This window comes from Trachurus trachurus, assembly GCF_905171665.1.
Source record: "Trachurus trachurus genome assembly, chromosome: 6".
NCBI classification, from domain to species: Eukaryota; Metazoa; Chordata; class Actinopteri; order Carangiformes; family Carangidae; genus Trachurus; species Trachurus trachurus.
Window position 1 is genome coordinate 31,589,392 of NC_139897.1, and position 25,461 is coordinate 31,614,852.

General features: G+C 42.1%; 1 protein-coding gene across 1 annotated transcript in view; it reads right to left on the minus strand.

Moving 5' to 3' along the window:
- LOC310987945 (protection of telomeres protein 1-like) overlaps window positions 1-25,461 on the minus strand; it is a gene marked incomplete at both ends in the record, with an annotated part of 116,900 nt that overhangs the window by 68,296 nt on the left and 23,143 nt on the right. The window contains 4 exons of the mRNA XM_083974414.1: window positions 1,816-1,923; window positions 7,851-7,951; window positions 12,585-12,657; window positions 21,655-21,776. Of these exons, the coding sequence (XP_083830540.1) occupies window positions 1,816-1,923; window positions 7,851-7,951; window positions 12,585-12,657; window positions 21,655-21,776 (404 nt within the window). The remainder of the gene's footprint in view (window positions 1-1,815; window positions 1,924-7,850; window positions 7,952-12,584; window positions 12,658-21,654; window positions 21,777-25,461) is intronic.

Consider the following 25,461-nt stretch of genomic DNA (forward strand, 5'->3'; position numbering starts at 1 on the left):
ATGCTGCGTTCCAGGCAGGCTTTTGAAACCGTAAATTACAGCTTCAAGTCACAACTTACGACTTTGTAGCGTTCCAGGCAACCCACTCGTGTTTTTCCGACCTGTTTTACCGGTGAAAGTCACTATAACGGCCACTCGTAACTTCCGACCGGTGAACTCGTACCAGATCAAACTGGTATGACTTCACAGGTCGGAAAAACACGAGTTTCCTTGAACGCACCATAACAGTCCTCGTCCCTACGTCGCCACATTCACGGCGTCCCTTTGCTGCACACACAGCCCTTCATGCCGTTCTCTCTCCTCATTGGATAAAAACTGTAGGATACGATAAATATATTATTATTATTATTATTATTTTATTAATTTTTTTCTCTCTTTCTGCAGGTGGCAATGCGTCGCCTAGCATTGTCACCTGCTGAGTAATTTGCAACATTGTAATTGTAACTGCTGCTAAACACCCTATGGAGGTTATTGTCTATCATTTTAAATGTCTATCGTTTTAAATGTCTGAGTGTAATTTTATTTAATTATGTGTCATGGGACTGCGGATGGAAATTAGCTTCCAGCTAAATCCGACATATTTACAGCAATTAATTGTTTTTTTTTGTATGTTCATGAATATGTGAGGTCCCATTCTAAATAAACCTTTAAAAAAAAAAGAAAAAAAAGAATCTAATCTGTAGTTTGGCCTGAAGCCTCTGGTTTCACTGGCTGCTCATCTTCTCTCTTCTGTTTTATGTCAAACAGTTAAACTTTAACTGTCCTGACTGAGACGACTGTGACTGGACTGGAGTTTCTTCTTCAGATAAAGATTTCTTTGAGTAAAAACTCACTTTCTTTAGTATTTTCTGACACAGGAATGAAAGAAAAAGTTGATAATGAATCAATAATTTGTGGATAATTAAAGACATTTCTTCAAATGCCGATCCCTACTAACTACATAGACTGATTTCTAGGGCTGACCCAAAAAAATCGAAGCTTCAAAGCTTTGTTCGTTGCCATGGTAATCGATCATGAAGTCCATGATCGATTGTTTTTTTTCCTTTTTTCCTTTTTGACACCGGTTCTCATCGGCAATTGTTACATTAAAATGAGTAGGCGACTTGGCACCTGCCTGATTTTGTTTGTTTTGCCATTATACTTTCATTATTTCCACTACAGTTTGCTTTTTTTATTTCAGTTTAGTTTTAGTTCAACAAGCAGTTTTAGTTTAGTTTTTATTTAGTCTTTGTTTTAGTTTTTCAGGTTTTAGGAGAATACCTCTGTCAGACCTCTGAAGATGAACTTCCAAATTAGTGGGATCTTTCCCTTTTAGTTGCATCCCATAATGCTCCATCAGTCCTCATCAGCTTCCATTCACTCTTATCTCCCTGTGGGTTGTACTCCAAGTCGTTTTCTTCCTGCAGCTTTACACATCTCTAAGAAAACTACAACTAAGCTGATGTTATCTGACTCTACTTTAGTTTTAGTTAGTTTTACATTGTTCATTGGAGTTTTGATTTAATTGTCGTTTCTGGAAAAAAAATGTCGTTTTCTTTTTATTTCAGTTTACTACATTATTTTTTCACTGCTAGTTTTAGTTTTAGTGAACTATAGTAATCCTGGTCTGGACAAGAGCTGGCAGTAGTAAAATGATTGCTTAAGTCTGCATGAGTTTGATTGACAGCTGTCACTCAGTGAAACAGACTGGATGTGCAGAGTCTGAACTGAAGCAGGTGTGTAGCTGAGCTCGACGGTGTCCACGTCCGTCTGTGCAGTAAAAACACATACACACATACACATATATACATGACAGAGACGTAGTGAAGTCCTCACATAAAGACAGGCGTGGTCTCCTGACAGCAGCAGCTTACAGCGGTGCAGCTGGTCCTTCTGATCCGAGCCAGATCGCTCCACAGTGAAGCCAGAGGCCACCACCACATCCTGCAGGAGCAACAACAAGATAAACAACAACAACAACAGGCAGAGGAACGGGTGCTGGGGATTAAAACTCAGAGAGATGAATAAACACACATCCTTCTTCTTCCCAGAGGGGGGACAGATCGGCCCAGACGTTCAGTAAGACGTCACAACAAGCCGCCGACGATAAGCCGGTGTGAAAAGTGGAGATTGTCTTTTGTGTGTCTTGTCAGCTGCCCCCCCAACACGGCTGTGAAGCTGCGCTCAGGGCCGACAAAGGGACGGCAGATAGTCGGAATAATCAGGTTAGGGAGACGAGACCGGTGTGATCTGAGGCGGCTTTACACAGCATCAACACCAACACGCTGCTGTAGGGAAACAACAAGCAGCTACAGCACGGTGACACGCTGCTGACAGGAGGATTACCCCCCAAACCCCCACAAACCCCCCCACCCCATCACAACACAACACAGGTCACACACAAACTCACTCACTAGAGCTGGAAACAACATCATAGGTGCTGCTGTGACAGTATCAGAGAGAAGGGGGGGGGGTGGGTGAAACTACAGAAACGACGACTCAGAGTTCAGGCTGCTGGATCGTTGTAAAAATTATAATCAAGACTATTATGAGAAATTCTCAGATAACGATTATTTATCACTAGGCCTGTAACGATACACCAAAGTCACAATTCGATTTGTATCTCGATTTCTGACCCACAGTTCGATACACGATTCGATTCAAATTTTTTAAGGTTAAAAAAAAAAAAAGAGATTTTGGTAGCAAAAACTGGATTATTTATTATAACAACAATATATAACAATAACAATTATAACTTCACCCAAATAGTCGACCAAAAGAACATTAGCCAACCAAAACCTCATTGGTCGATTGGTTGCAGGAAAAAAAAAAACCAAAAACATTTGGAGCCGTGTCTTGTCAAAATTAAGTCAAAATCAATATGACTGAACTGTATATGAAAGGCTATAGGGCTTTTAATTTGAAGGGCCAGATACAGGAAGTCGGGGGGGGGGGGGGGGGGGTGTCGCGAGCCCTAACAATGATAAATCGAAAAGAAAGAAACTATTCTCTTTTCTCAAACAAAATATACTGTTAAAAAATAAACAGAACTTAACTCTATTGTGGAGACTATTTAAGTTTAGGAAACAAACTTGCCGTCTGTGCCATATACCCAGGGGTCAAAGCAAAAACTTTTTAAAGGTATAATGTGTAGGAATTCCCCCCATCTAGTGGTGCGGTTGCATATCTGAACATATTCTTGATGTTGCATTCAGGTGAAATCAGGCAGACGTCAGACAGACAACAGACGCTGCATGTAACAGGATAAACAAGCGTCTATGTCAACAAGTGGTCCGCCAGCACGAGGCCAAACAATACAGGCCTGACAGTATGTTGTCATGGTGATGTCGTATTGTTTACCTGACCCACGTTTAACGTCTTTCTCTCGTCGAGTAAAATGACATCCGGTTGACTGCACCTGAATGCAACATCAAAATACACCAAATACAATATTTTTTGGAAGAAAAAAAGAGTTTGAAATTTTGTGTTAAAAGGTGACATTTCAAAATCTTAGTTATAAAACAGTTTGAATTTTACATATATGGTTCACACACTCCCTGTCCACATGTGTACCAAATTTTAGGTTGATATGAGGCACTATAGAGTTTTTACCAAGCAGTGTCCCTTGGCGATCTCCAGTGTGTCAAACCGATACAAAATGGCCCAATTTGGCTCAAATGCACTCGGCAAGATTTCAGTTAGATTTTGTTTTTTCCAACAGGGCCAATCACAAACATGATTGCTTTTAGGAACACCAGTTACATAAGTAAAATGACAGAGGGACGAGCTGCTGCTGGTTAGCCTCGGAGATTGATGGTTTGGATATGACGTACACCAAATACAATACAGCCACCCAATCATCCAGTCCCATTCACAGTTGACTGGTTTAGATATAAATGGGCTGAATCATGAGTGAGGATGTTGCACCTTCTATTGAACATCACTAAAACCAAGAGGAAATGTCTGAATGTAAAATAGACACAATGGCTATTGAACAACCATGAATAGTTTGAAAAACTCCTTTAAAAAGTTTGATTTCATAAAACTCTTAAAACATTGAAGTGAATAATAATTCTGTTTACTGCTTTTTGTGTTGGATTTGTCCATTATCGTCCAACTCTCCAACTGAAGCATCTTATTTAATCTGTGTCAAGTGCCGGCACAGAGGCTTCCTCCTTTAATGTTTCAAGGCAGCCAGAGGATATTCAATTATCTTGAACCCATCAGAGGCTCATCACAGCTCGGTGCGCATTCCTCCCCAGCACATCGTCTGGAAATTAATTTATCTCGTCCTGCAGATTTTCTGTCATATTCATCAACAAATCAGCGCCTTATTACCTCATTCAGATCAGCTTTTATGATCCACAAAACATCATCTCCTCAGACGCACCTTCGTACACAGCTGAGTCTCCTTTTCTTAAATGAAAACCAACATAAGGCAACTTCATCATAAAGACGCCTCTCCAAACTCCACTGCTGAAGGACACTTGCTCACATTTCATATCAACAAATCATCAAATAAATCTGGTAAATATAGCAGAGTGGGGAGTTTTTCTTGTTTTTTGGAGGGAGGGAGGAAAAAGAAATCCAGTGGACTCATCAGGCAGAAACTGACAGGGTGAATCTTTCTCTCCCCCAAAATGAAAAGATGAAGAATCATCCTGAAATAATCATCGGTCCTTCTTCTGCAGACGATTCATAAATGTGAAATGAGAGATCAAATGATGATGTTTGGAGAGCTGGCTCTCTGTATATATTTATGGCACTTAAGCCTCAACACTCAATTGAGGGTGAAATGACCTTTCCTATAATGTCCTGCATGGTTCAGTCTATATCATGTACGTTTCCACAGCACATCAACACTTTCCTCCAACCTGTTGAAAACAATCGCTGTTTTAACCCTCTATGGTACCATGTTGCCCTCAGGCAGCAACATACCACTTTTTGGCCTCTCACATCTCCACAATTCATCCCATTTAATGCTGTAATACTTTAAAAAAAAAAGAGAGAGGAGACCTTAGAGAACCAATAACAATGCTTTAATTTATCACATGACTTTCAAGAAGCCATACTGAAACCCTTTTTTGCAGACTTTTTCAAAGGAAACAGGTTTGCCATTTTGCTCCACTAAAACGGTCTGAAAACATACAGTAACTTCCTGGCCCTTTTTCATCTGGAAAAAAATATATTTACACTAATAGATTAGTAAAGTTTAATTTTTAATAGTTCCATGCAATTTATTTACAGTACTTATTAAATAACAACATACCATTATAGAAAATTGCAATGTTGCCTTGAGGCGACAGTGGACCATTATGGAATCAATATTGCATTATGAGACTATGGTAGTTTAGGTGTAAATATAATGTTCAAAAACATATAATTCATCATAATTTGTTATCCTTAATAAATGTGATTTTGGATGCAGTAAAGTAAACATCAGGCTATTATGATGATGATGAAGAAGATGAGAATGAGAATTCGGATGAGGATGAGGCCAGTGAAGGTGAAAGTCTATAGAGACTGGTGTTTCTAATACAGTAGATGATGAACCGTAATGGTACAATGTTGCCTACAGGCAAGAAATCCCCCAAACTTCCAAAAATGAATAATTTAAAAAAAAAATTCTTTAGATTATGTTTATTTAGTCTATTTTGAGACATAAAAACACAGACATTTTTTCCCCCACTGGCATCATAATGCGTACCATAGAGGGTTAAATCCGTTTTCTTCTTCTTTTTTTGTTTTCGTCTTCTTTTCTAGTAGCAGGTCTCGTCAACAACTTCCCTTCAAATGTTTCACTTTATAAACACACAATGAAATGTGCAGTTTATACACTGACAAAGACTTTAATGTCTAATGTATGAGAAGGTCTGGATTTCTGAACAGTAAGAAGAACGATTTTATAGGAAACACTAAATCTGCTCCACATGCCACTAAATTAACAAACACCGACACGAATCTTGTTCAAAACTGGATGTTAAGTTTGTTTAAAATCAGATCTGTTACTTTCTGAAACAGGAAATATGTTATGTTAGGGATGAAGTGAGTTTTTTCAGCCCTACTCTTAGTTTAAATCTTGGAAATCTAAGTGTCGTACCATTGGATATCAGACAACTATCATTGGTTTATTGATTACTTCTGATTTCTGAGGAGATTTTTATGAACATTTATTTGTCCAGACTTTTTTCCTAATGTGAGTTTAAGATGTTTTTAGTACAAATGTGAGTTTTGGATGTTAAATGATCTCGTTCATCTGATCTGTTGTGGAGATCAGTTTTGATAGGAAACCTGAATCAGTGGAACTGGTAATATAAGACATCAAAAAGCTCTCAGCCGCTTTTATTTAGTTAAAGTGGCTCTCAGAGCACAAAGAGGCCGGAGACACCTGCTGTAAAACTGCTGTTAAATACAAATTGAAAACTGCAGAGAAAACAGGGAGGTCTCCTTATGAAATATGATCAAACATAAACACACAGGGAAAATCAAAGTGAAATGTTCCTCTAGGAGAAGAAGCCTGTTGCTGCAGGTGGTGAGGTAATTAAAGGAAAGTTTGACAATTTATAGCACCAACACCACAATCTCACACACACACACACACACACACACACACACACACACACACACACACACACACACACACACACACACACACACACACACACACACACACACACACACACACACACACACACACACACACACACACACACACACACACACACACACACACACACACACACACACCCCTAGTGGTACTTGGTGTAACTGCTAGAGGTTCTTAAAACCATAAAGTATCATTTTACTGAGTGACCTTTACAGACATTTATCATCTTACTCAAATATTGACTGGTGCCATTGTTATTGGCTTAAAGGGATAGTTCAAAGTGGGATAGTTTGGCAAATTGGCCCATTGCCATAATCGCTATAGTTGCAGTTGTTTTAGAGGTAAATACAGAGACTGCTGCTGAAAAACTGTCCCTGAAGGCAACGCGCATCAGTGGTTTTGCATGAATTTCCCTCTAAAACAACTCTGTGTGGTAACGTTGTGTTATTATCTCATAGCGTGGTGAATGTGCAGCTCACAACTTGTCCACCAGAGCGTTGTGGAGTTGTTGGATTGTGTATTTGATGAGTTTGATGAGGGAAACCAAGAAATCCCATGAGCCTCCGTAGCGTAGCTCTGAGCTGCTCACGGCTCTGCTCCGCCGTTCTAGAAATGCACTGACAATTAAAGGTAACGAACCTACTGCTAAAAATATAGGGATTATGGCAATGGGCCAATTTGCCAAAATGTTGAACTATCCCTTTAAATTGCAGGACATAAACTAATCTAAGGCATTTTCCCCCAATCCCATATGTTTCAATGGGAAATTGGTCATATTTTAAGAAGCCACATTTTGAAGGTTTTGATTCACTCTCGTTTGTCTTTTTAAATTTACAACAAACTCAAAACTTCCTGTGTTCTTTTGAAATGATCAGCCCTTTAGACATTTAAAAGTATGTGGTTCAGTATTTAACCCACAAACCTGTCTGACACACACACACAACCACACACACATAAATCAAACAAAGTAATCACTGACTATTCTTTAAGTCGTCAAAGGAAGCTACGGTTGTTGAGGGAGGTGAGGATTGTGTGTGTGAACTGTGATGACAGAGCCAATCAAAGGAAACAGAAAATAACTCAAACTGTAAATTAGATTCAGCAGCAGCCAGACACTGTCAGGGCGCACGCACTCGCACATCATCATCAACATCATAATCGTCATCACAAACATCACAACAGGATGTCTGTGCATTAAATTTAGTTGGGAGAGTCTCGTGTTGATGCAGCTCAGGTAAAGTCTAACAGTGAACAGTGAACTTACCCCATCACTGACAGCGTCATCGAACTCTTTGGCCACTGAACCGGTCAGGACCACGTTGATGGACGTGCTCTGGGAGGACGAGCTCGGCTGGGACTCGTCTTCTGGAAGACAGACGGAGGAGACTCAGATCAGGATGATGAGATCAATTTTATGTATAACTGATACATATTTACACCCATGCATTTATAAACAGTAGGTCACCAAGTCAGGGGGTTCAGGACTGACTGGAGTTATTGAACAGAGCTGAAAAAACTGGTCAATTAATGAAGTGGTTTGTCAGCTAAATGTAAAAGAATGTCATTTTGAGCTTCTCAGTTGAAGTCCTTACTGATTTTCTTTGTTTTACACGATAGTAAACTGAATGTTTGGGTTTATCAATGACTGTCAGACAAAACTAACTGTTGGAAATACAAAATTCCCAAACCAACTAAATGTCAGGTATGGTACCACCCAGCATACGTTCATGAACCCTCAGAGGGATTAAACCACTTCCCTTTGGGACATTATACAGTGAGACACGTAGTTTGTCCATTAGGTGTGTCCAAGCTTTCTACTGGTGCTGTTTGGACTTCACTTGTTTTCTTGTTGGACTTCTACCAGACCTCCTCATGTAGCATCAGGAAGATTCGATCAAAATCAATTTGGAAGATCTGTGCCAATATCCAGCCTTAATATTGTTAAATAATAAACACGTGATGGTGATTGGAAACGGCCACAAAGCTATGAGGCTCTGTGTCTCAATATTTTGTGATTTAAAAGTTGATGACTAGACATTACAGAATATCAGCACTATGTGTAGGGACGCACCGATCGTGTTCTTAATAGTGTTATCTTGGATTCTTATCTCATTCAGTGCCATATTTCTTATATTTTATATTTCTTATATGATCACAGTTAGTGCACATGCTATTTATATTGTTATTTATACTGATGCGTATTCCATGTCACTATATGTTTCTATGTGTTATGTTTTATACCTTTATGTGATCCTATGAGCTGCAACAGGGACATGAAACAAACTGAACCTGAACCGATCGGCTATTGGAACAGATATACAGATATAGACTAAATAGCTGGATCAGGTAGCAAATTATGGGGCTGAAAGTAATGTTAAATTAAATCCTGATGCCTCCACTGTCTTCAACATGGTGAGGTGTACAGTTTATTAATTCAACAGTGAAATCGGATCGGTATCAAATAAAAGCCGATACGCTGGGCCCAGGTGTCGGCATTGGGACTGAAAAGGCCTCATCGGTGCATCAGTGACTATGTGTTGTGTTGAAGGCACAATCTTTGAGTTTCATGTGAACACACATCCCGAGGTCAAAATAACAAAATAAAATCAGCCATTCCAATTCAATGACACCTAAATTGCCCTGGTCCTTAAAATTGCTGCAATCTCTCCGATAATCAATGTTCCATCAGAAGAGCTTTGATCAACAGAGCTGTCACTTCTTCAAAACACAAATCACAGCTGTAATGGAAGAGACGGCACGTCATTTGTTGGTAAAAATGCATGTGCTTCTCTTTTTTTTTCTTTCTTCGATGCCACAAAATGGGAACATGACATCGACGTGACAAGAAGAGTACACAAAAAAACAAAATCCGAGGATGCAGCAGCAGGTCAAACAGACTGACAGTGTGTGTAAGGCAACAAAAGAGGAGAGGAGGACCTGCTCGTCCTGCAGCTGGGGACACAGACGGGGTGTCACAGAGTTTAAATGAATAAAAGGAAGGATGTGGACGCCACAACAAGAGCCTTGGCTCTCCGTGGCTCTTTAATCAGCCGGCTCCCAGATAAGAAGGCCACAGACACGACAACAATGAGACACAATGGCCTCCATCTGCTTCTACAATCCACACCAGCTAAACAGCTTAACACACACACACATACACACACTCACACACAGTCAAACACTCCAGCATAAACTCTGCAGTACTACGCAGCTTTTGAGTATGACTCAGTGTCAGTGTTTCCAGCAGCAGCAGCTGTTCTCAGCCAACAGGCTGCGATAAACCCACCACACATTATCACAACTATAAAGGGAGAGAGAGAGGAACAATACACACACTTTCTCATCGCCCAACAAAACATCTGTGCAGTAACAATGCTGATCTTGAGCTTGTAGAGTCCAACACAGTATCATTGTGTTAGATTTATCTCTCCATCCAGTTTTATATGAAAAGCAGAGTATGGTTGTGAGTCCAGCCTACTAACGCTCAGTCTTCATTTCCCTTCTGGGATTCAAACTCTTCCAGGGCTTTTCTCCTGCAGAGAACCGAGCAGCCAAACAGAGAGCAGAGGGAGTGGCTCAGAGCAATGACACTGAGGCCTAGTCCACTCGAGCCTGGGTATATTTGAAACCGTGAACATATTTTCCCGATTCTATGTTCTGTCCACAAGCAACCGCGCTTTTGGAACCCTGAAACCGTGGTCTTTTGAAACCAGAGTCCAGGGTGGGGTTTTCGGCCGGAGGGTTGGTTTCAGCGGGTGTGTGTGGACACGGCAACTGCGATTGTTTCGCTCATTTACGTCATAGCTGCGCGCGTGCTGATGTAAACACTGCCCGCCCGCAGAGGTTGTTGGCAGTGGTTTGCAGAAGTTGACGTGAGCTCACAAAAAATGGATGGATCTTGTTTATTGGCATGCTCTCGGCTTTATGTGGTTGTCACATGCAGTTGCTCAACCTAATGCAACAACAAAGCCGCCTGGACGAACAGCGAAGACGACTTTTGCTCTTGCTAGCGACCCCAACGGCAAGAAGACAACGAAAAGCCCGGCGTCAGCGGAGGTTCTGGACTAAGCCAGGTCGGACCTCTGCCTGGTTGATTGGTTAAGACAGCCTTCCCATTTTACCTTACATCGCCACCTATGGTTGTGGCATATGTATTACACATGCATTGCGTCACTTGGTAGCGGATTCCACGGTTGCGTGTGTACGGAGTATTTTTATTACACCATTCGTGTGGACACGGAACAAAACTTCGGTTTCAAAAACACCCAGGCTCATGTGGACTAGGCCTTAGGTTATGCACTAAGTTGGAAGTTGTAGTTAGGTGATGTTGGAAGAGATGGATGTTTGAAAAGTCATTAATTCCATTGTGACGACCCCGCGGTCGTTGACGGACATCTAGCACATGCTCGCTTTGCTCTGCTAAGTGTGTAGCCGATGTTAATCTGGCCCTCTGCGTTGTGTTTTCGGTACGGATTGCCCCAGGTGGGGTTCAGCACAGTGGCCGACGATGCAAGTCAGGTTTGCACATCCTTTATGGGTGAGTGAGTGCACCTGGACCCTCCGTTACAAGTGCATTAAACGTTAGCGACTGGGTAAAGGCACATCCAATAGTTTTATTGCAGCACTGGTACCTCCAAGTGAGAAGGTTCTGGGTTTGATTCCCGGCCTTTCTGGGTTCTCTCTCCATGTTCTCCAGCTTCCTCCCACAGTCCAAAAACAGGAGGTTGACTGGTGACTCTAAATTCCCCGTAGTGGTTTGTCTCCATATGCGCAGGGTCTCCTCCCAGTTTGACGACGCCTGAGGACCTCCAGTCCAAACCAGATGCCTCAACAACCTCACACAATTCTTCTCTGGATGATCGATCTCCTCACATCGTCTCTTAGGCCGAGCTCAGCATCTCCACAAAGGAACCATTCATTTATCTTTGTAGGTGGAGCCAAGGTGCTCCTCAGAAAGATTCAGGAGTTCCTTTGTACCTGGTGCAGTGAGGTTTTTCAATGAACATTTTTGTTGATTTTGTTGAGTGTTATGCCGAGTAAAGTAATTGGAGTTCTCCAATTTTTCCCTGTTAAAAGGGTTTTCCTGGAGTTTTTCCTCAGTCGATGTGAGGGTCTAAGGACAGAGGATGTTGTTGTGATGCCATGTGAAGCCCTTTGAGACAAACTAGTTGTAAAAACGGGCTATACAAATAAAATTGCCTTGCCTTGCATTGCACTTATTTGTATTGCCTGAGTGTCTTTATGTTGTTGTGTTGTCCTGTACGTAAATGGTGATGTTTAATTTCCCTTCCCTGGGATTAATTAAGCACTTTCAATTCAATTCAATTCAATTCCGGTCCGCCTTGAGCAGAAGCTGTTGAGGCGTCTTCCAATTCCCCAAAACTCAATCACAATCACCAATGGGCGTTTTACAAAGGTGGTTTAATGGGATGACGACAAAGAAGCGACATCCGGCAGCTTTTGTTTCCATGCAACATGGCGGCGACTGAAGAGCAGTCATCACTGGATTTGGCTGTTGCTGTCCGGATCGTTGCTCTGATTGGTTTGAGGTCTGTCCAATTGCGTGCAGAGGTCACGCGTCTTGGGAGTGGGAGGTGAATATGGCTTCACCAGACCCAAACTCAGTCTCAAATAAGACTGAGAGACAGTCTGGTGTTTGCCAGGAATCACAGAATCAAGTGCAAATCACCCACAGCAAAGTCAAGGTGACACTGTTTTCATCAAATCCCCGCAATGACTGAACAGAACATTGATTTATTATTGCACTGTGAGCACATAATGAATGATCTGACACAATAAATTCACTTTTCTTCTTCTCAAAAAGACACGACTTTTCAAAACGTCCTGAGCTGAACTGAAGGATTTTCTCCTTTGACTGAAATGTTGCATTTCTAAAGTTGAAAGCTTGTCATTTATAAACCCAGAGCGCCTGGGAGGCAGCTGCTGCCTGGACCGCACGCTCAGGTACACAACAGACACACAAATGTTTGAGTTTTACCTTGGATGACAGTCTTCAAGATGAAGTCATCGGATGCTGACGACACCAGTCGCCCTTTACGAACCACTTTCCCCTGGAAGAATTAAAAAACATGAAACTTTGAGGCGAACTGAGGAACATTTATCTCCGACTGAAGCTCTGCAGACTTTCAGCGAGCCCGTCAACTGATCAAAGCCACGTCAGGAAAAGTGAGCGGCGTTGATGAGTGCCTCAGGGAAATGAGCTGCGAGACAGAAGGTGGATTATTCTGCTGCTTTGGTTTCCATAAACACATTCCTGCAGCGTGCTAATCAAGAACAAGGAAATAGCCTCACGCACAGGAGGAAGGAAGAAAGAAAGAGGTGGATGTGAGCAGATGGTGGCAGGTGACAGTTGCATGAAATGGGAATAAAAAAACTTTGTTATCTGAGCAGGAAAATACCAAGAAAACTGGAAAATACATGGAAACCTACATTTGGCTTTTAGCTCCTCACATATACATCATTTAATCAGACACAGGTTCACAAGTCAATGCTTTCTGTCAATCTTTTGTTTTGTACCTCTCTGCTCATCGTGTTCGAACTGAAACGGGGAAAAAAAGCGTTCAGTTTCTCTGCCCCCTCTGCTTGGACCCTTCAATCTGAACTACAATGACCTAACTCTATTTCAAAGGGAACCTTCCGCTCCATCTTAAAAAACGGAAATCCTTTGAACAGACCCTGTGACTATAACTTTTATATTTCAATGTTTGTTTTGTTGTTATCTGTCTTTATTCACTATGACGTGTGCTGCTGCCTCTCTTGCAGGTCACCATGTGAACAAGGTCTTGATCTCAATGGGTCTTTTATCTGGTTAAATAAATACATTTACAATATTAACAAGATGAACCTTTAACCCCGTCATGAAGATGTAATGTTCAAACATGGCTATTATATCTAATGACTCCTTTTTGTCAACATGAGTAAACAAAACACTTGGAGGAAATATGTGAACTATTTTCTAACCTGGAATTAGGAATAATGTTTTTTTTTCTTTTTAAAGTGGCTAAAATCCTTTTTTTTTTTCTTTTTTTTTTTGCTGACTCAGTTCCAGTGCTACGACTGCTTCTCTAAACAGGGAGCTTATCTGAATCCACAAAAAAGTGAAAAGACAAACTGACACAACCGATTCAAATCTTTATTTTAAGTCTCATATTGAACATTAAAACTGTGATTCTTCACACAGGACAGATTCATGTTTTTGTTCAACACCAGGAAACCTCTTGCTGCTGCTGCCTCCTTCTTACTTCTTTCTTCTTGACGATGTTGACATACTACAAAAACTCTTTCCAAGAATATTTGTCTTATTTCTTGTCAAAATGTCTCATTTCTAGTCAAAACTAATCTCTTTCCACTTAAAATAAGACTTGTCGCCTAAAAATTTACTTGTTTTTAGATACATTTCACTTGTTTCAACAAAAAAGTAGAAAAATCTGTTTTTTTCTGCTTGTAATAAGAAAGAAAAGCTTGCTCCACTATCAGATTTTTCTACTTATTTCAAGTGAAAATATGCTTGAAAGAAGTAAAAAGTGTCTAAAAACAAACTGCTTTTTATGTGATGAGTCTTAATTTAAGTACAATTTGATTTGTTTTGACTAGAAATGACATTTTGACGAGAAATAAGACAAATATTCTTGGTAAGATTTTGAGTTTTTGCATCATGCATTTACATGAACACCTCTACAGATGTTGGCTGCTGTGCATCATGGAGAACAGGCTGCAAACCTCTCCTGCACAGTTGCATGCATTCTTATGTTTTGCATTGGTATAACTTGATTTAATATTCATCTCTCTACATGTATAACAGTGTGTCCTCTATGAACCTCATCGTTCCCTCAGTTCATACAGAGCTTAGCGAAAAGGCAAAAAGGCAAAAAGCCATTTTCCTCCCGTGGAACACGCCACAGCAGGAAACTGAGGGATTTTAAAACTTATTTTCAGGACAATGGGGGAAAAAACATATTTGGAAATGAGTTCCTGTATTTTTAGTCTTTAGTGTATTGATCTGCTTCCACCTGGCACCTTCACTTCAAAGCTGCACAGGGTTGATAAATACTACATCTGCAACTTACCTGTAAAAATAAAGGTTCTATACAGAGTAGTTGTAACAAATGGGAATCAAATCACAAAATGATGCCATTATAACAACAACACAGTAACAATGGAATATAAATGGAGTGTAACAAGAAAAAAAAAAAGGAAAAAAGCCTGAATTATGTGTTGAGTCAATTTCACACAGATTAACAACTGAGGTAAGAAGATGAACGACAAAGTACATTAGTGGCTTTTTAACAAACATGTACACAAACACACACGCACACACACACTTACTGCAAATTATCCCTGCTGATATTATCAAATCTGTTTTTCCTCCCACACATGTAGAAGCTTCTCTGCATCTTAAGGAGACAATAAAAAGGTCTGACCTTGATTATGTTATGAGTTATTTTCCTTCTGCAGCGTCGGCTGCTGGAACTCTTCTGTCTCAAACTAATGTAGAAACTAAAGCAAAGAATCATTTACTTCCTGCTAACATGTGTTCACTGACAGAGAAGATGGATAATAAGAGGAAATATTTTTTAAAGAAAGGCTACTGTATGTCCGTATTCATTTGAAGAGCATGTGCATTTCATTTTGTGGATAATGGATGATGAAATCGAACGAAGCATAACTATGGATACAGGATTTAAGAAAATGTTTAAAACAACTGTATTTTAAAGATACAGAGAAGATGAAGAGGGAGATGTTGAGTGTAAATGGTAATATGGTTCAGTATGGTGCAGTACTGTTGAGTCTTGTTTTGTAAAGGAATCCTACAGACCTGGGGCCGTATTCCTAAAGATTCTTAGTGCAAAGAGTTGCTCCTAGTGGCCAAATTCTAAGAAAATTCTTAGAATCATGATGTTTTCTTAGAATTTCTCCTAAAAGTTAAGAGTAGATCCTAGTAAAGATAAAAGCTATTCCTAAAGAATCCTAGCTCTTAAGAGAGCTCCTAAGGTGGGATCTGTTAAGAGTAGGGAAGAGGACTTTTAAGTGGCTTAGGAGTTCCCTAAGCAGAGGACAAAATGGTGGACAGAAGAGGCAGGAGAGATATTCTCCAAACACTGGATGACAGTGAATTAATGAAACGCTACAGATTGTTCCTGTTCCTCTGTCCAGTTGGGTTTCCTTGTTCTTTTCTTCTCCATTGCTGTTCACTGGTTTGTGGTAGATTTCAAAGCCAACCAACACTGCTTCTTATAGGCCGGTCAGCAATCACAGACACTGATTAAAGCTGAGCCATTTTACCCTTGTTAATACCAAATTGAGTTGGAAAGTTGAAAGTGCAAAAATTACCAGCATGGTAATTAATATAAGCAAATAAATCTAAGTTTCACTATGTGAATACTGTGCAAGTTTTCACACATTTTGTAGGATAATTTTAAAGTATAGCTTACTATTCATTTAACAGATATTTTCTTTTATGTGAAATAATTTTTACAATTACACAGTCTTCATAAGATTGGATTTTATGGTTAAATTTATCGATTTGAGGGTCCATCCTTTGCCCATTATCACCAAAAGTATATTTTTTATCTAGCTTTTTTTTAAAGTATATTTTTGGGGCATTTTGGCCTTTAATTGACAGAACAGTTGAGAGAGAGACAGGAAATGGGAGGCAGAAAGACATGCAGGATAGGACTGCTCCACAAGGGATTCGAACCGGGGCCACCTGCAGTGAGGACTATAGCCTCAACACATGGGGCGGGTGCTCTTTATCTAACTTTTAGGATCAACCAATCACAGCGTTTGAAATGATGACTCATACCTAGCAACGGGGGTCAACCACACCTCCTCACTAAGATAGGAGTTTCTGTCCACTCCTTGCTCAGAGTTCTCTGAGAGTGTTCTGGAATCACTCCTAAGCTAAGACTCCTTGCTAGGAATTTTTAGGTTAAGTTAGGAGCTCTCTGAGAGGATTCTTAGAATCTTTAGGAATACGGGCCCTGATTTAAAGGGATAGTTCAACATTTTGGCAAAGTGGCCCATTGCCATAATCCCTATAGTCATAGCAGTAGGTTTGTTACTTTTAATTGTCGGTGCAAGCTGTTTTTAGAACGGCGGAGCAGGGCCGCGAGCTGCTCAGAGCTACGCTACGGATCAAACTCATCAAATACACAATCCAACAACTCCACAACGCTCTGGTGGACAAATTGTGACCTGCACATTCACCACGCTATGAGATCATAACAGAATGTTACCAGACAGAGTTGTTTTAGAGGGAAATTCAGAGACTGCTTGATGAAAAACTGTCCCTGAAGGCAACGCACATCAGCGGTTTTGCATGAATTTCTCATAGTGTGGTGAATGTGCAGGTCACAACTTGTCCACCAGAGCGTTTTGGAGTTGTTGGATTGTGTATTTGATGAGTTTGATGCCTCTGTAGCGTAGCTCTGAGCAGCTCACGGCTCTGCTCCTCCTTTCTAAAAATAGCTTGCACCGATAATTAAAGGTAATGAACCTACTGCTATGACTATAGGGATTATGGCAATGGGCCAATTTGCCAAAATGCTGAGCTATCCCTTTAAAGGAGCTGTCTGTCAGACTGTGGCCAAAACTTTTGCTGCAGTCAAATTGAGAAAACACTGCATCACATTGTTTTCCTCCCCCTCTAGATCTGAGGTTGCCAGATATTAGCCACACGCTAACCGCTAACCTCCACGCTGCTCCAGCTTCGTGGCTCTGGTTCCCCGAGACTCACTAAGCCAGCGGAGCCGTGACGACGTGGTAACAGAAGGAAATGAAGTGGATAAATCTGTACACACGCACTGGGAAAACAGATTATTGTGCAGAAAGCTACAGTTGGTGTGTGTCCAGGAGAAAATGAGCCACTCCAACATCTGTCCTCAAGCTCTTCTCCTTCTCCTTCTCTTTCAGCCGTCTCCATCTTTCTAACTCAACTCCTCCTGTGCAGATCCTGCTTCTGTTTATAGTGAGGTCTTTTGTTATGTAACGTCAGACATGATCCACAATGCTGCTTGATGATGCTATAATGCAAATGACTTTGTGATTGGGAGATCGAGCGGTGGGTGGAGCAACAGGCCAAAACACAGAATCAAAACATAAATATGACGTTTGCAAATATTCTGTCTGTACTGTTGTGTACTATTGGTATCAGTGAGATCAGTATTTCACATTAACATCATTCCTTAGTCTCTGGTGACATATTGGGTGATTTTATGATTACTTGCTATATTATTTTTACATATAGCTCCTTTAAGTTCAGTTCTGTCAGGTCCACTATGTCAAAATAATATTTATTTACTTGCACAGTTTTATTTGGCGGTATGGTACTGTTCTGGGACCCCCTGCTCTTCCACGCGCTTGCGTGTAAAGCCTGAGGCAGGAAGAGCACCTTCCTGCCCTTCACGAGCCATCATGAACGGCATAAGCAGGGAGCGCAGCAGCAAAGAAAACCCAGACAGAGCAGAGCAACCAACATGTACAATGACAGGAGGAGCTGGGGTGGAGGTGGGTTGCAAAAAAGCCGGCAGAGGAAGCAGCAGCAGCAGCAAGGGAGGTGACGTCGGGCTAGAGCAGTTTAAATAGCGCGCTCTGAATGCAGTTCCCCAATAGGAAGCAGCCACGGGGAGTCAGCTGAGCCATCAGCTGATCTGCACAGGTGAAGACAGTTACGCTGTGCTGATTAAGAGCTTGACGTCATGGCCTGCCAGAACTAACGCTACGCTTAATTTTACTTACAGAGGTAGGACCGGATCAGCATGGGCTTCTGGAACGAACTACAGATGTTACTGGTTCAAATTTGCGGGGTTTGTCCTGCACTGCAGGATCGCGTGATCGCGTGACTTTTCACCACAACTGTTTTCCTCTAGGTGGCAGCACCGTACTAAATACTGCTCAGACGTTTTGGGGACAATGCTGACAGCCTGATAGCCGCGATTAGGAGTGGCGCTGTTCATGATACAGAATACAAGAGGATGAAAGGAGAACTAGCTGCAGACAGTAAATAATATAGTAGCCTAGTTTTTCAATGACAAAATGTAACGACGGCAGCTACAGTAGACTATAGCCCACGTCTCACTCTCTTTTTTCGGTCATCTGTCTCGTCATCTCCAAAATGTGTTTTTAAAATGAGCCAACTACAGTACTGTGCAGTAGTGCCGCAGATTTCTCACTCCGCACCTTGTTTGAGAGTGCAGCTGGATGATTTCTTGTGAATGAACGGGTCTGTGTCACTTTGGGGCTGGGCGATAAAACATAGGATAAATAACTTTCCCTCGATAGAAGACGCGGCCGATACAAAGTGACACCGTCAGCCATGCAGCCGGCCTGGACTTTTTATTTTTAATTATGAAGGATCATCTGCGCAAGGCAAAGATGATAGCATCAACAAAACACGGCGTAACACACGCGGCTGTATGGGACAGGCTTTTATTTAATTCAGAACAAACCGCTTAGCAAAAATGGAAAATATAGTCTATAATAATTAATTGATCTGTTGTTTGGCCACTGTTTGAAAATAACCCGAATTATGAGCAAATAATCTGATCCAGAACAGCAGTCATAATCAGACTTCTTCTAAATAAACCTAAACATTAAATAACTGGGTCAGGTCGGACCATGGGGTTATTTTTTCTCTTCTTCTTCACAGGAGAAGAGGAGGCTATGTGCAAAGTACCACATTAACATCTCTATTCATATAACGCCCATCGAAACAGCTGATTTACATGTCGGCCGTTAAGGCAAGGCAAGGCAAGGCAATTTTATTTGTATAGCCCGTTTTTACAAACAGTTTGTCTCAAAGGGCTTCACATGGCATCGTAGCAACATCCTCTGTCCTTAGACCCTCACATCGACTGAGGAAAAACTCCATGGAAACCCTTTTAACAGGGAAAAACAGGAGAAACCTCAGGGTGAGCAACAGAGGAGGGATCCCTCACCCAGGACGGACAGACGTGCAATAGATGTTGTTACAGACAAGAAAACAGTTTACAGTTTGTCACAGAATGTGCGGAATATGGAAATGTTAACACATGGCGATTGGCCATTCACGCGGCTTTGTTCTTGGTTTCGGCCAATCAGCTTATAAGCACATGGCTAATTATCAGCTTTCAACCAATCGCACTGTTTTAATGTGTGTGTGTGAAAGTTATTTTCTTTAGTTCATTTTCGTTTCTTTTGGATTTTTTTTACAACAATGTATCAATATAATATTGTTTTCGTTTCATTTCGTTATAAAAATCAATCCCTTTCTTTGAAACAATGAGATTGAGCAGCTAAAACTCAATAAACTCAACCATGGCTTGTCTTATTGTTAATCTGAACGCACATGTATAAAGGGCAGAGTCAAGGCAGCAGATAAATCACAAAACATCAACGCGTCCGTGAGCGCAGCGCACCTCCTCTTCTCCTGTGAAGAAGAAGAGAAAAAATAACCCCAGGGTCCGACCTGACCCAGTTATTTAATGTTTAGGTTTATTTAGAAGAAGTCTGATTATGACTGCTGTTCTGGATCAGATTATTTGCTCATAATTCGGGTTATTTTCAAACAGTGGCCAAACAACAGATCAATTAATTATTATAGACTATATTTTCCATTTTTGCTAAGCGGTTTGTTCTGAATTAAATAAAAGCCTGTCCCATACAGCCGCGTGTGTTACGCCGTGTTTTGTTAGATGATCCTTCATAATTAAAAATAAAAAGTCCAGGCCGGCTGCATGGCTGACGGTGTCACTTTGTATCGGCCGCGTCTTCTATCGAGGGAAAGTTATTTATCCTATGTTTTATCGCCCAGCCCCAAAGTGACACAGACCCGTTCATTCACAAGAAATCATCCAGCTGCACTCTCAAACAAGGTGCGGAGTGAGAAATCTGCGGCACTACTACTGCACAGTACTGTAGTTGGCTCATTTTAAAAACACATTTTGGAGATGACGAGACAGATGACCGAAAAAAGAGAGTGAGACGTGGGCTATAGTCTACTGTAGCTGCCGTCGTTACATTTTGTCATTGAAAAACTAGGCTACTATATTATTTACTGTCTGCAGCTAGTTCTCCTTTCATCCTCTTGTATTCTGTATCATGAACAGCGCCACTCCTAATCGCGGCGATATGTGATACATAATCATCAAGTCATAAAGCAAGACAGGCTTTATCATATTACAATAGTTTCTGTGATTTAGGCAGTGTATACAGTAGTTAGTTCTAGTTTAATAGCCTAGAGTTTAAGCTGTGGATTACTGCACAGATCACTGAGTCATCCGCCTGTCGTCCTCCGTTCTCACAGATGCCACCTGGCGGTTGTTTTGGCACATTGAGGCTTTTCATTAAAACCTCTTGTCTCGCCAAAGAAAAAAAATGCATGAGTCTTGTGCCGTCTCGCGTGGACCACGCGTGAAGTCCGCAAATTTGAACCAGTAACATCTGTACCAGCAGAACTGAGATCAGCCCCGACTGTGAGCACTTTTAAATCCAGGTTAAAAACATTCCTCTGTTCATGTGCTTAAGGCTGAGCGCTTTTAAAGAACTTTACATTTTAATCTTGAATTTTCACTGTAAGTCCTCTTAATTGTTTTAATACAAATCAATATTTCATGCTGCAAACTCTTTTTTTTGTGCTGTATTTTGGTCTAGTTTTTGTTTTGTTTGTGTGTGTGTGTGTGTGTGTGTGTGTGTGTGTGTGTGTGTGTGTGTGTGTGTGTGTGTGTGTGTGTGTGTGTGTGTGTGTGTGTGTGTGTGTGTTTTTTGTACTTTATTTTATTCTTGCTTTTTTATGTTTACTGTTTCCAATGTTTTACTATTTTGCTGTTTATCTTAATTTTAAAGTCTTTGTTGTTTTTTCCGTTTCCAATTCTTACCGTTAAATGTTTTGTTTTTATGTAAAGCACATTGCGTTGCCCCTCGGTATGAAATGAGCTGTATAAATAAATCTGCCTTGCCTTGTTATATTTTACTATAATATTTGAAATAAATCAACATTCATCATTCATTCTTTGAGGGAAACATCAGTTCTTCACAGTCTGAAGATGCTAAAAGTCTCTGAGTGAACGAACCTTGACAGTTTTGTTGGAGCAGTCGGTGTCTGTGGTTATACATGGGATGGAGATTCTGGTCAGGTGGGCTCCAGGCCCCGCCCCCTCCGACAGCACATGGACTGGCATGACCCCGAGGTGACCTGCACACAGAGAAACAGAGGCGTTAGATCAGTGGCTCCCAACCTTTTTTGGCTCATGACCCCATTTTGACATCACAAATTTCTGGCGACCACGTGATCGCGGCCGTCAATCAAGATGCGCCAGTTCAGATATGTTTAGGCTACATGCTGCAATTTACTTGAACTCGATTTATATTCAAGAAAGTGAAAGTATAGAATACAGTTTTTTAAGATTGTGTGTGGAGTTTTAATCATAATTTTAAAAAGAATAATAATTGGTTAAAGCAGAACTATGCAAGTCGGCCGGAAATAGCTCGCTCCTTCGTTGGTTTCTCTTTTTTTTCCCTCTCCGGAGCTCCCCCACAGTCCTGGGAGGCACATGTCACTGTCGTAAAAAAAAAAAACCTTGCCGACACCACCTCCTCCTCCACCCCCTCCACGTGCTTGTGTTTACAAGGAAGCTGCTGAAGGTAGAGAGCGGTGTTTGCTAAGCCCTGCTGACGTTGGGCTAGTGCTAACACGGAGCTAACGCTAACACGGAGCTAACGCTAACACGGCCACACACAGACACAAAGACACAGACATACACACACATGAATAAAGGTTCCAAAACGCGAGGGCGTGTGTGTCCGTGTTAGCATTAGCTCCGTGTAGCCACAAGCCGAACTTCATCAGTACAAACATTTGTGTTCCCATGGTTTCCTCCGACTTTCCGAACTCAAACCAATCACGATTCATGCCATGCATAACGTCATCTGCGTTCTTATCTCGCAGTTTCTCGCAATAGTTCTATCCATTGACGAGATTTGTGACACCGAGACGGACGACTGATCTTGCAAGTGCGGTTTTCAGCCAGTGGGGGGGGGGGGGTGGGCGCATTGGCCTAGACCCCATTCACCTCATAATAGGTCACTCTACCATCACAGTGTCTCTGAGCCACAATAATTACAGCCCAAATCCTGCATAGTTCAGCTTTAAAGCTCCTGTACAGACTATTCATTTAGTGTTGATTTTGGCGGCCCCTGTGGACAAAAGCGGTGGTGTTTTGCCGACCATGCCTTCCAGAGGTATAGAATTAGACTACTTAGACATAGCGTTCACACTGATGGGCCCATTTGCTGTTGTAGAAGAGACACATCAGCAGAAACCGGAGACTTTTGCGTATCCAGTTAAAAGCTCCGTACAGGGGCTTTAAAAAAATATTTTTATCAGTAATTTTTTTTTTTACTGGACATTTCAGGCGACCCCATTTGACTTCCAAGCGACCCCACGTGGGGTCCTGACCCCAAGGTTGAAAAACACTGCATTAGATGATGAGGGGGGCTGTGGTCAGAGGGGAACTAACTAGGTGGTTTCAGGGTTTGTAAAAGAACAACGTCACCACCGACACATCTGACAGCACTCGGTGCTCGTCTGCATGGTGAGTGAACTCCTCTGGTTTCAGGCTTTAATCTGCCTCAGATCACAGGACACAGCTGCTGACAGACACTGATCCAAGCTGTGATCTCTGGTTTCAAGTCCACTTTAACCGCCGTGCGTCCGTGTGTCCGTGTATCTGTGTGCCCGCCGCCACAGACGATTCATTACCAGGAGAAAACCCCTGACAGGAAGCAGCGGATCCGTGTCGACAGCTCAGCGGGAGAGGGTTCAAGTCTTCGAGGCGTTTCAGAGAGAGAAACGCAGGGGAAGTGTTGGCCGTGTTCCCAGCAGGTAGCACGTTGCTTCCTGTCAGAGCTCGTTAGTTTGATCCCGGGCGGATTTGAGCGGCGAGTCCCTCGGTGGTACCTCGCTGACCGAGGACGGCGGAGCGGGAACAGCCCGCGAGGCAGACGAGCCGCGCACTCGAGCGTGAAGTCAGCCGCTCAGTCAGGCAGAAAACACAGCCAGGAAAAAAAAAATAACTCAAATAAACCTCTGTGATTCAGACCACGGGCCGGAATTAACACAAGGATGAGTGATTCATTCATGAGGTGGAAGCTGTCCTGTGTGTGTGTGTGTGTGTGTGTGTGTGTGTGTGTGTGTGTGTGTGTGTGTGTGTGTGTGTGTGTGTGTGTGTGGGGAGGTACCACACACAGTCTGAGGGTCCCACTCCCACAGTCTCCAGCTGCTGCCGGTCACACACAGTCAGTCTGCACACAGCTGCAGGTTCTACACACAGACACACCTGCAGCTCTGCAGACTGGGACTGGATCAACAACTAGACCTGGTCTTCATGCTGCACACACACACACACACACACACATCACAGCAGCACATGCTTCGTCTCAGTGTCTGTGATGTCAAACACCAGATCACTAGAAAGATAAATACACTGGGGATAAATATCGTCACACAATTTACATATCAACATGCTGATGTGCAATGTAGTAAAAAGTAATATGCAGGAATGAAAGACTGGGCCTGTGTGAGATGGTTAGAGACAAACACATCCAGACCATAATGAATACACCTTAACCTAAACAATGCCAGGTGCGCATGTTTCACAACAGTAGAGATGGCACAAAGTGAAGCAGAGAAGCCGACGAAGAAGATGTGTTATATTTAAAGGTATTCAGAAAAGAAAATTGATTTTGATCATTTTATTGTGTAATAACTCATCTATCAGACCATGGAGCCCAAACTTTGTGCAAAATTCTATGTTCGAGTAAATCCAGGGTGAAAGTGGGGTAGTTTTTTTTCGCATTGGATAATGCAGGCACATGAATAATGTTGCACGTTGTTACGTCTGAGAAAAACGAGGAGACTCTTCCACCACCACCGACACAAACTCTCCTGCTCCAGATCCCTGCGTCCATCACTTAGCCTCGCTAGCTAAGTTAGCAAGCTATGACGTAGCAAGCCTACAAGCTAACAGTTAGCTACGCTCTACAGTGGTCCACAGTGACCTGGGAGTCAGACCAGAACCACAGACCACCGGGGGTCTAGATCCCCGTAGTGGGAGAACAGCTGAGCCCGGACGAATGTCGACCTGCCCAACCCCCCCCTCCCCCTCCACCACCACCGTCACCCCGAGCAGACGGCGGCCTCCCGCTCCTCTGTGTCGGCGCTCAGCTGCTGGGGGACGCTCATTAACCAGGAGGACAGCTCCAGTTCATGAGGCTGAGAGGGACGGAGCAGATACCAGGACCCAGACTGGAACAACACTGACCTGCCCCCCCCACCCCCCCCACAACGTCGTGACTCACCAACCTGTTGTTAGAGGAGCTGTGAAACCACACTGACGTGGTTTAGGTACATAACTATAAGATCTGCTTCTAGATCAACAACTCAGATGGAAACACAGAGGGAGAGGGAAATACAGCACTTTGAAATGAACTAAATATGGATTTTATTTGATATAAAATCAACTGTTGAAGGAGAGAGTGAAGCTGAATGACGTAATGACATAACACCAGTGGAGATCAGATGATGATGAAACATGTAGAGAACATGACAGAAATACATCATGTGCAAACTGAACTCCAAGTGGCCCAACCCTTCAGAAGTTCCTACAGAGGTACAGACCACAAATGCAACACCACCGTAGAGTTAGTCCATGATACAATCTGACAACACATCTGTCTCAACCAGGAGACTAAAAAACATTTATCTTTGCAGATCCGTCTGGAGAAGCCGTTGACGTCCAATTCGATGACGACAGAGACGCAACGTCTTGCAGTTTCTGTTTCTAGGCAACATGGCGGCCACCGAAGGGCAGCGATCGTTT